Raw genomic sequence first — 13,744 nt, 5'->3', positions numbered from 1 at the left:
ATGGGGAAAATGTAACATTGATTTGCAAATCACCACAGTTCCCCCATTTTCAAGATGACGAAAAAATGAAAAATTTATTATTTATCCGTGGATTTGCAAATCACTAATTTGTAGATACTACTATATCACACAGATGTGATATGGAACATAGTAAATATGCAGTGTAGTGTGGATATCACCCGTTTAGCTCCCTAACAGACAAACGTACCTACTTATTTACTTGAAAATATCAATGAATTTGTCCGATATTCGTTCGTATTTTGTAATGTTAAACAGGTTAAGGGTAAATAAACCAGTTGCTGTCTGTTCTCGGGACAGACATCAACAAAACGCTCGAAGAACGGACAAAGTGAATTGTTTGGTATTACATAGACCGACGGTCTTGAATGATAAAACCAGGAATTTAACTCCGCACACAACTCGAAATAGATACGGCTAGCTATTTGCATTGTTTGTGCAGACATGTCAGTGCGATTCATTGGTCATGGACAGAGGCGAAGAACTGAAGGCTAAAAACGTGCGTCATGCCTTTTTCAGGCTCTTCGCCGCGTTCCCGGTGAGTACTCAAGGGCACAAGCTTGTTCTTACTGGGTTTTATTTTTTAATGGTTAAAGCAAGAATTTACTGAACGGGAGGTCCTTAGTTCAAACCCAACCTCTACATCTCAAATGCACCTGTGTAGAATTGGGCAATCTGGCAGTATCTCAGCCCCGTGCTTCCTTCGGTTGGCATGGCACCGAGTACTGCAGTTGAACGATTATTACCACCACTCAACTTATATCACATTTCTACAACCTATGAAACTTCACGGTTTCTCTTCTATGTAGGTACCGATCGATCAAGAATGGTAAATTCGTGAAGTGATCTCTTCTGGAGAGGTATCATTCCTGAGATTCGCTACCAGTAACCTTCTCACAGGTGGACAACTGCAATGTGATGCTGAGTTATGTTTGATATGTTTCATGGAAGAAATTTGAGAGAGGAATGGATCTTCGTAAAGGATACACAGTCCATAACCACTTGCGAATCACAGCTGCAATACAACCCTACATGAAACAACTATGGTGTGAAACGTCTAGTCTTAATAAAGTGATCTACCGCCTTGAATTTGCAGAGGCGTCAAGTATGCGAAAATATCCTTCAGCGGAATTTATTTGGAAGAATTTCGGGTCTTCTGCAAAAAGCGCAATCAAGGAAGCATAGTGTTTGTGAAAAATATGGACTTGCAAGGCTACACCTATGTGTTTTGTTATACTGCAAGGCCATCCACCAAACAGCTCGGTCTTAGTGTAACACTAATAGAATCTGTTTCGAAAAAGATCTTACAAAGTTTGCGTATATCGTAGGACCAAGGGCTTTTGTATACTGTCTACTGCATATGCGCGGTGAAAACAAGACCGAACTTCACGAAAGACTGATCAGCATACAAGTCGCTTGAGTTCTGTTACATAAGTGATATTGTGGGGAGGTTACATTGCAATTACGGATGTATTTTCACCTCCACGGCTTTGGGGTAGTAGAATCAACACAAGGGGTACATACTGCGTAAAAGTAATCCTATTGACTGGAATCGCCGAGAGGCGAGGTAAAAGTTGACCGCGCGATCGTCTATTGGCAGATTCTCTGGTTGTCCTGGTAATAAACTTGAAGCGCTGGGATGAAGAATGGTAAATTGCTTTCCTTCGGGAAGTCGTACAGTACTGTGGCCCCACTAGTGATGTCCCGACATTTCGTGAATCGTACCTCATTCGGAAGAATGAGACGATTCGTGGTAGTCCGAAACAAGTCCACTTTTCACCACAGTGGTTCTTTTCGAGATCTGACGAGATCGTCCGTAAAGACCGTTTCAAGGCTTCAGAATCAAACACACGGGCCATATTGTAACGCGTAGCGATTCACCGGAGAGAAGAACCAACTGCGGATTGGCTATTTTCTTCTATTCCGTCGGTATTCTCATCATGACAGTAAGTAAGCAACCAACCACAAACCGTACATAGTTAGTCCTAACCGAGTTCAGCCAGAATGCGCAACTGCATCTGAAGATTTTTTTATTTGTCGTAAACAGTTGCAATAGAAAACAAATAACAAGGATAGAGGAAATTACTGTGCAAGGACACATACAAAGCGCGGAGACATGTACATCACTATTCAGTCGCTTGAGGTCGAGCGGTCAGGAGCAGGTCAATCTCTTCCAAAGGCGTCCGCAAACGCAACTCTCGTTCGGACAGAAGATCCACAATTTCCTCCACATCCTCCGGGCAATAACGCACCAAATCAGTGTAAAGAACCTAGAATAAATGAAAACAGGATCGCATATTATAATGACCACAGCGTGATAACCGTCACTAGAAGGATCTCAGCGCTCTCTCTCTGGTCAGTATCAAACCCCGCACATTCACACGAGACCAAACCGGTCAAAATGCCCTCATGTCACTACCCACGCGGGGACAACCTGAGGAACATTTAATCTAAATGTCTCAATATGATTGGTGGGGGTGGAGGTGGGATTAGAAGCGAACTGAACTTCCACGTCAGTTACTGAGCACCCTAGGGTGTTCTGTAAATAAAGATAACGAAACAGAGCTAGTCAGAAATAGAACAGTCATTCAGCTGGATTCAGTTGATTCTCAACTCAAAACCTAATTCGTTTGCAAATGAAAGTAGCTAATCAAACGGGTCAAGTAAGAAACAGACCACCTCAATGACCATGCTACGTCGACTGCCATATCTTGTAAAACTACGGGATGAGGCTTGTTTGTACCCGTCCTATCATAGTCGATGTTCTTAGGAGTCCGTCAGCACTACCTCCATTGTCTGATACTTTACCACCCAATTCCCCTCAACTACTTTTCGGGGATAGCTAAATTACATAACATGCTTTAGCTTATTATCTCCTTTACTTCGTTCGAACTTCCTCTGTTCAAAACGAGTAATACAGACATTCGCCGCCGTAAATTCTTTCATTCAGTTTCGTTTTCATCTCTTAAATGAACCCTCTTAAAAGAGGGTTCCTGACTTTGGGGTTTAATATCCCATTTGACGTTTTCGTGTAAGAATAAAAGAGAGAGTATAACAGTACTTGCAGGGGGACGAATCCAAGAAATGTGCCGTTTCCATTTCTACTTCTGAATATGCTCATCGAGTTGAGGCCACCGGACGAAGAATCAATTCGATAACAAAGTAAAGAGTAATAAGATGCTCGTTCCTTTTTTGGATAGCACATTCAGAGTGAGTCTTCAGAAGTTTATGCTTACAAAAGTAAGCTTGAAAAACTGCAGGTAGTAGAATACAATCTGATCAGCGAAATATGTCCATAGAGAGCCAGTTTGGAAGTCCCGATTGAAATACACGCCACAATAATGGATTAATTCGTAACAGATCTCTAACGAAACTTGTCTACTTCTTCGGTTCCCTGAACCTCACCAATTACAGGATTGTTCGAAGTTTCATAAAGACCGGAGCATAATGAACCTCCAAATGTTCCTCCATTTCTTAAGGCACTCAGGAGGTTAAATGATGTTGATTCATAACCCCTGGCCAAAACAACTCTTGCAACAGCTTCAGGATACCACGAGTCGCTTTCTCGTAAGGGAGGATGCGCCAATAACAGGTCATACTTTAGATGTGTAGGTATTTTCGAAAGTGTGCTTCACCTAGAGTGTTACATCCATATTAGCTGAATCAGATTCTTGCACTAGATTTAAGTGGCTGTCCGGATTATCCGCTTGAGAATTGCAGACGTAACTACCAACCTCACCTTGGCCCACGGCAAGTCCTCTACCGCACGATAGAACACTGACTTGATTGCTTGACGGCGTTTCCTGGGGTCTGTTACACTGGGGGCAGGAAATTGTCTGTCCTGAGATGTCTCGGACATCCAACCAAACGCCATGTAAGCACGCCACACCACGAGGCGTAAATGTGCGGCCCAAAAGGACGGTGTAGTAGCAGCAAGTGCGATGTGGTGCAGTTGACCGTGTTCGGAAAGCAACGGGGTTACAAACGGTCCAGCACGAACAGCACGTTCGAAGGCGTTACGAACGCGCTGGCTGCTCGTAGAATCCACAGCTATATTGCGACCTGTAATGAAGATGATGCGAAAATGTCTCACTTCGGGAGAAGGGTAGAAAGGGGGAGGGAGCGGAACCATGGACGAACGAACGGTGATCTATCCAAGCTAAAAGTGGGTAAATCAAAAAATCATTCTGAAACAGTTTGTAGTGTGCAACAAGAAGTTAACTTTTGCCAGATGCTCGCTACAAGACTAAAGGCAACACGAATACACTTGAATTCTGAAGTAACTGTAAAAAACTTCCATGGGATTGCAAGCTCATTCTGAAGTAACTGTAAAAAACTTCCATGGGATTTGCAAGCTCTATATGTCAACCGCGACAGAACTGAATAAAGAATGAGCAGACAATCATACAAATCGAAAATTCGATAAGACAAACACGGAGCCCCAGGATTCACTGGTCAACACCTCTAAAAATCGGCACAAGCAGAAATCAGAAAAAAATTTGCTAAATTATAATTTTTGGTAGAGGCTGTCATAAACAAAATGACGCTGCTCAAAATACACTAATGAATAGTTTGGGACATTCTCGGAATAAACAATGCACTGTAGCGAAAAACGACTCTGTCTATCGTTGTCCGAAGTGAAACCTTTATTAGAACAAGAACCGATAGCGCCTAGTATCTTGAATAACTGGCAGCGCAGTGACAACCTTTTACAAAAGCGCTGGATTTCAATAAACTGAGCCGTAGGAGTTAGGGGAAAGTTTACGTGGAGCCATAGAGCACACCGAAACAAGAACAGTACATACTGAATGACAAAGAGGTAGGGGCGCTCAGCTCTAGTTAGGATGGGGACCACACACTCCACACACAAAATCCAAAAGACATAGAAAGCAACGACATAATGTTCGTTCACACACTTTCAGGAACACCTTACGGGAGTGAACTGTGAGTGACCAAACAATGGAACGCCGAATCCTTAAACGTAATTCGACTAGTGGCTCTCTCTCTCGACCGTCTTCGACAGATCGCTGAAACCACGCACTTCACCGCTATTGAAGATGAAAAGCTATCTGTACGATACAATAAAGTCTCTTTTTACCTCAGATGCACTCGGAAAACCTAAGTGGTGCAAGGAAAAAGGGTGAAAAGCCAGGCATCCGACCACAACAGGTGTCACATTTATTTGGAAAGGGGGGTTTGGGGTCAAAATCAGAACGCGCAACCTTCCTCCTAAGCACTGATGGTAGGATTACATAGCCAGAAGAAGAAACATATGGCGACTTTCAAAGACCTCTACGAACTCCGTGGTAAAAGGGTATGATGCCATCTATCCAGACACATACAAGAGCGCAGAGCAAGTGATCAACCAACGCTTTCCGTTCCAAAAGCGGCCTAGCGATTTGCCTTGGATACTATTGAGGCGACGCACTCCAGGTCTCTTTCTCGTTGTCTCAGTCATATGGCTGCTACTGGAGGAAAGAAAGCCGAAGGAGTTCTCAAACATAGTCTGTCAACCTGGAGATACGCCGAAATCCCAAACAATTTCGTGTACCCTCGTGTCACTGAAAGTGCTTGAGAGGCTGCTTCTTGGTGTTAAGACCTCAGAGAGAGCTTGCTATAACATGCTGATTCGCACACAAGGCGCGAAGGTCTATCATACGGATCTGAAGGTTTTCGATAGCAAGACAAACTATTTCCAGATGTATTCGATATTATTATTAAACACTTTCCGGTAGTGACAACCAAAGACATCCTCTTACCCACCCCCTGGAAATTTCTTCATTGACCGAAAGCAATACCTCCGAACAGGAGAAGGCATCCCAAGAAATTTCATCAACGAGGGTGACGTAACCTGAAAACCGTTTTGTCGATGGCTGACTGACTTTTCATATTGGGTAGAGAAATTCTGACAACACTGCTGTTAGCGTTATTTCACATGAGCATATGCCCAGTTATTTAAAGGAAATATAGAAACCGCAAAGTTACTGACTGACAAAGTGCTGTACTACAGCCAAACTTATCCCAATACACTGAGATTGTATTCATACTGAGGTGTGAACACATTGAGAATACTTCACCTATTATAGCCTCGCCTACCTCGAAATTTCAGGCTACATGCATCACATATTCTAGTGTTACGATTTCCTCTGATCCAAAAGTCATGAAAATGTTGATAGTACATCTGTTCCACATTAGTGCATTGCGTTATTCATTACTAGAGACTTCTGGTCTGGTAATTAAGTTAACCCAAGTTAGTTATCCTAAGTTCTGCGGTAAACACTGCGCTGTTGTTCATTTCGTATAGCCTCCCTGCTGCGTTTAGAGTTATCCTAAAAAGACAAAAACACGAACAAATTGCGTGTTCGACATTTTAAATCCACAAATCATGCTGCAAGTAAAGTCAGTTTATGTAGAAAAGCTGAGTCAATGTAAAGCCGTTTCATGTTTGCTGGGAATCACCAGCAAGCTCAGACATACGTGCATTAATGTGATGGTCTCACAGGCAACCATGGCATGATAAATCAAACGCACACCACATCATGGAAGCCTATATGTGATCTGACGCATGCATGGAGTACTGGTGGTCTAAACACACCGAACAAAGACGTCAGAAAGATGTTGGCTCATGATACTTACCATTTACTGAAGTCGCGGAGACACCGGCGATGAGGCTAAGCCACCGCTCAAGTTCGAGGCTCAGGATAAATAGGTCCAACGCGACCGGTAAACAACCAGCATATGAATCCAGCTGTGAGCCAGACAGCATCGAGATATCAGCTCCTAATAGATTTGAGGAGTATCGTGGATCAAGCATCGAATGTGCCCCACTAATTCGCGTACCACTAACTGCGTTATCCACTGCATTTTGTGCGGCTAGTTCAGCGACAGCTTTGCTGAACTGTCCCAGTTGTCGAATTAATTGCGAGAGGAATAACGGCGGGAGCAAGCCTTGGCAGGAAGCGGCGTTCACGAGTGACACGGGAAGTAGACTGTAACAGTAAAGAGAATTGCGATTGGATTAAGTATATCAGCTTTGGGAAAGATGGGATACGTTTAGAGAAGTCGTTCGTATTTTAGGCACTCAGGGGTAACTTCACAAAATGAGAGATTACGAGAGTAACCAAATGCTCAGATTTCAATAAATGTGCCTGAAATTAATGAAAATGCTGAAAACCATTCAGTACTCGGTACGCAAGTGTTCCCAGTTTGACCGGTTGACGCTTCGCGCCGGCGTAACTGCGCGAACGCGAACAGGTCCGATAAGGCGTGCCACTAGGATCAGCATCATTCATATCTCCATAAAAGTGATCTGGTTAGAATGGATGTTGACGAATATGAAAACAAGCAGTTTTTCAAAACGGAACACAATAAATCCAAGAATCGAGATATGTTAAGTGACAAGACAATTTCAAACTTGGCGTAGCTCATTCTACTGCCGACGATGATATTGACAAGCCAAGTAGGGATTGGTGACCAAACATCAACCACACCGGAAAGTATTTAAAGTAAAGGGGAAATTCACCATTCTAATATGACTAATCGTAGTAAATTATGATCACAACACATTCGAACAACGAACTGACGGCAGGACATGAGAAGTGTCAGGCGTTATACACAATATGCCATAAAAATCCAAGAGTTCTTAGAATGGTTCGAAGAAAATCGTCCAGAGGGAAAGTGTTTGTAGTTGTGTCAGCTGAAGCTGGCCGATGCAAGAAATTCCGGCGTAGATTCTCACGAACTATTGTGCATGCTATTGGGCCGCGTTTATGTGTAGAATGCTGCAGCTGCATTGGTCCTAATGGATTTCAGGCACCTTTCAAAGCTACTTGGTGTTCAGAGTTCGAAAATATCTAAGTGTGAATCTGTGATTCAAGACTTACATGTATTGGGAAGCAGCATACATTTGACCTAGATCCCAAACACAAAGGATACCTGTGTTGCGGTTGCAAGTATAAAGTTTTTCTGTGAACGTCACGAAGAATAAAGCGTACTTCTGAAATAGGACTGTCGTGCAGCTACTGTAAAACCAATAATCAAAGTGAATCCATGCTCCCAATATCTTTTTTAAATCGTGCCATCTAATAATCCCGATCTCTTCTCTAAGCCTAATATCTGCCTCGATAAATACGGTGAATAAATAGCTGTCACAAGTGCAGTGCACATTATCGTCAACTGAGGTACAATTGATTGACTTAGCGAGAACATGGGCTTTTTTTTCAGAGCTGGCTTCCCATAGACAATAATGAGAAGTACTAACTTGATGGCACTGGTCGTTCTCGGCAGCAGCACGCCAGTTGTGTTCTAAGTCTTCAGACTGGAAGGGGGGGCAAGTTTTGCAACTGGAAAGTGATGCCGAACCTGCAGTTGCATAGTACGCACAATACACTAGGTTCAGTTTTTACGCCGTAAATGATGCTAGATGGTATCAGTAGTCGTGCTTTGATGGTGCGTGCACCGACTCATTCTGTTCCTATACCATCATGGCTCATTCAGTCATTAAGATATAAAAAAATCAAATCCTTCAGCGGTAGCACCCTATCCGCGCCTATCTGCCATGCCAATGGAAGGAGGCACGAGAATTGGGATAATGCTGGTTTGTCCAAGCCTAGACAAGAGCAGTCGAGAGGCTGACGTTGGGTTCGAACTACGGACCTTCCGGTCCGTAAGCTGGCGCTCTAACCACTGCGCTATCTCAAGCACCCATTCAATATGTACTAACCGATCAATCTGAACCCCCACCCTCAAGTCCCAAACAGAAGCAAGGGAAAGAAAATTTTGAGAAAAAAATCCACACCGGATCCAACTAATCTTTTTGCAGGCATTCTAATATCAACATGAATTCACCGTGAAGGTGGTGACAGTCTGCTAAATCTTATTACTTGTGGAGATGGTGGGCCCAACTGAGTGTAAAACAGTCGTGCGACATACTAAACAAAGCGATGGATCGAAATTAAGCAAAGTGTACAACTAGATACTGTGTAGAACAGAAATCGTTCCACAGCAGTTAGCAGTAAATCTGAGAAAACAAACCTCTTTTCCAAGGCGGCTCGTGGGGGCAGTAAATATGTAAGTTGACTAGGGAACAGTAAGTCACAGGGCAGTTCTGTCGCAGACCGCGTAGTCTCACTCAACTCCCAAATCTTGAATAGTCTATCCATCAATGAGCGATGGTTGCGCTGACGAAGTGAACCGAACGCTGCCAGGCCACCAATAATGAGTGACAAAAGGCGACGCATGCACACGCGATAACGCACAGAGGGCGCAGACTCGCTATCAGACCACCTGGACTCCCGATCTCGTGCACTGACAGACAGAGCAGAACGCAGGCGGTCGATACGTTGTAGTACGCTGATCAGACTCGGAAGGGAGTTCGATAGGCTCTGCCAAAAAGATAAAGGAGAAACTTCAGATGATCTGGATGTTTAGTGAAAAGTAGTGGAAAAGCCTAGCTGTGCCGACAGCTCATGAGATGAAATGCACTCAAGACAACAAAAATACTGTCACACGGATGAGGCTGGATAGACCCAGCGATGGTGATGGTTTCCAAGCCCGCAGTCTTTACCAGATAGGCTTCGGTTCTAAAAATATGTACTGGATTTCAATACAGCTGTGAAATTGGAGTCAAGTTACATAAGAGCACCTATGAACTATGATAGTGACTAATACCACACTCCACTGTACTAAAGCCAGACTGGCGTCATAACATCTTTTTTCATCCATCTTAAACCTACACGGTACAAAGTCATGCTTCAGGATGCGCAGTCTCTGAAAACATACATTGTAATTCAAATAGAAGCACTGAAGGCTGTGGTGGCTGTATTAATTCTGACGGAAACGTGTCTGATGAAGTCGGCGCAGGAACTTCAAAGGTTCGAATCACGTTTGCCAGTTCGAGTCTGTTGTGGTGTTAAAAAGGCATATCACTGAGCATCAAGGACCACAGTAAGGGATAAAGTGTTGTAAGGTTGCGAGGCGTGGCATCTGCGGACAGATGGTGTGAAACATTTAGGTTTCTGGCAACCGATATCCCATAAGTGTTGCTGGTGTCAGATGGTGTCAACGAATTCGTAGCGGGGTAATTAGAAAACGGGTATTAGGTTGTGCAGCAAGTAACTCAGTCGCGGAAAACATCCGGCACGATCAACTGCGGTGACTCCGTCGTGTTACACATACCGAAACATAGTCTACCGAGAAGATTGTTGTTCTCTGTTCTTCTTCAGAATGATGCAAGCCGTGAGGTGGACAACGTATGGCCTAATCGACCGGTGTAAGGGATTACAAAGAGTTGGGTTGTTTTAATTTCGACCCGCATTCCAGGATAAGGTCCCAACGCCATCTTGTGCATTTAGCAGGAGGCAACGCAAGAAATCGGCGTCAGTGGTGTTCGATCTGTCAGTTTCATACCCGATCGGAGGTGTAGACGGCTGTGAATCACTGCGCTAAACTAGTATCAAGTCCCTCCGTCGCCCAGTCTTTTCTTTCGGTTGCTAAGGGTTTAAATGTAAGTTAATAAGCAAATATACTCATTTGTATATAAAGTTGGTTTCCACGGGAGAGTCAACTGAATCCTTCGTTTACGATACCCTTCAACTGAATGTGCTGCCTCATGTTTCAGTTGGTACGATATTCGAGATATCACAATGTATTTTTTAATAGTAGAAACTACTTACAAGGTTGTAAGTTGTAGGTTGTAGGTTACAATATCGTACCAACGGAAATATGAAGCGGCCTTTGTGCAGTACATTCAGTTAAAGAATGTTATAAAAGATAGATTCAGTTGAGTCTTCCGTGAAAACCAAATCGATGTGCAAATGAGTACACTTGTTGAAATCTGTCCAATTAGGGTTCAAGTAGAACATCAGGGTGACGGAAACTCGGGGGTCACACCAACTTGATGAGTCCCAAAGAAGGGCGAAACCGGTCGTGGACTGTTTTTCAGTAACCTTGTGGATAGTTTCTTTTATGGATAATCAGACAAAGTTTGTCCTGGTGATGATGATGATGATGATGATGGCGGTGATGATGTGTTGAGCCTTGCTGACGGTTGTGCAACCCCTATGTCGACCATTGGCTTCCTGCTCCGCTCACTATGGTATGTGACACGGTAGCTTGAGACAGTCCTTTACGGGGACAAAGGAAGATTATTTATTACAACTGTATTTATAGAATCAACATGGAACGTTCAATAAGGTCCCTTTAGAAGTCCCGTGAAGGGCGACAAGCGTCAAGCTATAGATGCTCGATCCAGAATAGCTGACATTCTGAGAAATCAAAGCATGCCATCGTTAAGTGATACAAATCCGTCCAATCGACGTGAGGTTCGGTTAGTGAGAGAGACTGGCGACGGCAGGTGGCAATGAGGTGTCCAACGGTCCGCCTAGTTTTCAAACCTTTCAACCGGAGGTGACCCTTCTATCTGATCCAGCAAGCATTTTCTGCGCGCACTCGGTGCACGAAAGACTTTCAAAGCAGCACAGAATGCATGTTAATGAAGACCTCTGTCAAGGTAGTTACAAAATCAGAGGATATCAAGATTCAAAGCTGACCCTGTTGTTGTTGTTGTTTAAACTCATTGTTATTGATCATGCCTGTTGTTATGTGCCTCGGAAGCAAAATTTGAAGCTTTTATCTGTTTGTAACTGTATTGTCTGGACGAAAAATTACCCAGAACATTCGTTCGCTACCATGCTCCAGATAATAATTCCTTCTAAAAAGACCGAAGAGGTGGGAACATTCTATTTTATGAGGTCTAGCAAAACAGTCCTCTTCGATCGCGACTGACTCAGGCTCTTCAAGGAGGGAGGTATATTCTCTTCCTACGTGGTGATCCCAAGTACTTCATTGGTCGTCAAAGGGTGTAGAGAACGCGAATGTCCTTGACACAGAACCAGTGGTCTGTGAACCAGACTCTAGCGCCGGAAGCTTACTTTATTAGCGAAAAGTGAAAGTGTTGGGACTACTTTAGTTAGTTTGTCAGTTTCTGGAAGAACCAGGACACACTAAATTCCAAACATTCCATTTTACACCGTGCCAACGTGGAACAGGCAAGAAATTTCCAACATTACAATAGAAGACAAGTTATTAGACAGTATGCTTCCGTCAACCCTTCAGGTTCGTCAATGCAGTCAACAACATTTAAAATATAAAGTTAATATATACTGAACAGTGTTGGTTCACCAACATATCACAACCATGACTTGGTCAATTCACATTGGGATATGAAGTTGTGAGCGATGAACTCTCATAATGCCATAATGGGAGCGACGCGCATCAACACCAGGATGGCCGGAGTCAGAGCCAACCATAAATGGCCAAAGGTTATTGCGACCGTTTTCTAGTTCACGTTTCTGATCTTCGACACTGATATCCCAGATTGATATCCATCAAAACAACTTCTCAAGTTCAAAAGTTTGTACCTACTCCTCGTGGAAGACGTGTCATGTTGCGAAACGGAAATGAGACTTTTGACGGTTTAATCTCTAACACACAATACATGGGAGCTCGGGGCAGCTCTATGCGAACGTAATGACCCGGAGCTTCGTAGTTCGAACCTAACCTCAGCATCTTAACTGCTCTTAGCCAGGCTTGGGAAACTTGGCAGTATCTCAGTCCTTCTGGTGATATGGTGGTTAGGCACAGAGAAGGTGCTAGAGCTGAGCGAATGCTATCCATTTACCTGAAACATGACATGGAAAGTGCCGTTTGTGGTTGGTTAAATGAAACGACGAGTGACACTACACTACAATGCTGAATCATCTCCAGTAGCGATATTTTAACCAAACGAAACGAGGCGTTTTGAGTGGTTTTGTTCAAGAACTTACCAATTAATTAAGTGTATTTACCGGAGCATCCGAAATAGAGAATTTACGAAAAGCCACTGTTCGCCAAAACGTATCCTAAGGTACCAAAGGTGTAGGAAATGTCTGATGAAACTACACCATGCACAAAAAAGTAATTATCACAGAAAAAGCAACAGCTGGAACCAACTGTTGCTTTCACGCGAAAAGGCAGTCTTCTTTTACGAATGACAGTTACTGTTGGCACTAACTTCCTCGTCCGTCGTCAACAGGTCAAACATTAGGCTGAGATAGGCCACAACCGGGGCGAACGATGTCAGTCCACTTAACAGAGGTCCATGAACAACGGGATCCAAGCGCGAATCTTCTGGCAGAGAGACAAGTGTCCGCCAAATCATCTCCATCCGTTTCCCGTAGGCATGACTGGTTCGAACCAGGATGGATGGCCGGAGTGTAGCGTGGGGTTCGGGTGCTGTGTAAGTACCACCATTGGCTGCTTGCACTAAAAGTTGGAGTGCGCGCGATTCACAGCCCAAGGGTCGTTTGACTGCTCCGATTCCAGGGAAGACATCAAGTTCCAAATCAATGTAGTGCTGTGAACGAGGAGATTATGGATACCAAATGGGACAAGTCGGGACAACAGGATGAGGAAAGATTAGCGACAGGACAAAGAATAGAAGGAGTGTAAGGAGCTGACCTAGATGAACTAGTCCTTTAAATGTAATCAAAATGCAGATGCATCACAGCGAACATTGATAAGCTTGGAAACTAAGCTATGCCAGTTTCGAATCAAAGGACCTGCTTAGTTAGGATGTATGGGGTTAAAAATAATGGGAATGAGGCATAGCGTGTCTGGAGAGGGAATGTTTTGCTGGGAAACGCGGCCTGTGGCAAGCGATGCATATGAAGAAGCCAAAGCATCGTTT

The 13,744-nt window shown here is 43.7% G+C and overlaps 2 protein-coding genes across 2 annotated transcripts in view; one reads left to right on the top strand and one right to left on the bottom strand.

The window, feature by feature from the left end:
* Window positions 1-484: 484 nt before the first annotated feature.
* T265_04590 (hypothetical protein) overlaps window positions 485-13,744 on the top strand; it is a gene marked incomplete at both ends in the record, with an annotated part of 15,461 nt that continues 2,201 nt past the window's right edge. Inside the window, one exon of the mRNA XM_009169365.1 lies at window positions 485-556. Within this exon, the coding sequence (XP_009167629.1) occupies window positions 485-556 (72 nt within the window). The remainder of the gene's footprint in view (window positions 557-13,744) is intronic.
* T265_13543 (hypothetical protein) overlaps window positions 2,042-13,744 on the bottom strand; it is a gene marked incomplete at both ends in the record, with an annotated part of 23,090 nt that continues 11,387 nt past the window's right edge. The window contains 5 exons of the mRNA XM_009169380.1: window positions 2,042-2,288; window positions 3,758-4,080; window positions 6,655-7,007; window positions 9,052-9,401; window positions 13,070-13,411. Coding sequence (XP_009167644.1) covers window positions 2,145-2,288; window positions 3,758-4,080; window positions 6,655-7,007; window positions 9,052-9,401; window positions 13,070-13,411 — 1,512 coding nt within the window. The remainder of the gene's footprint in view (window positions 2,289-3,757; window positions 4,081-6,654; window positions 7,008-9,051; window positions 9,402-13,069; window positions 13,412-13,744) is intronic.

This window comes from Opisthorchis viverrini (assembly GCF_000715545.1).
Source record: "Opisthorchis viverrini unplaced genomic scaffold opera_v5_77, whole genome shotgun sequence".
Classification (NCBI taxonomy): domain Eukaryota; kingdom Metazoa; phylum Platyhelminthes; class Trematoda; order Opisthorchiida; family Opisthorchiidae; genus Opisthorchis; species Opisthorchis viverrini.
The sequence above is the reverse complement of the archived record's forward strand: the minus strand, read 5'-3'. Positions and strand labels throughout refer to the sequence as shown.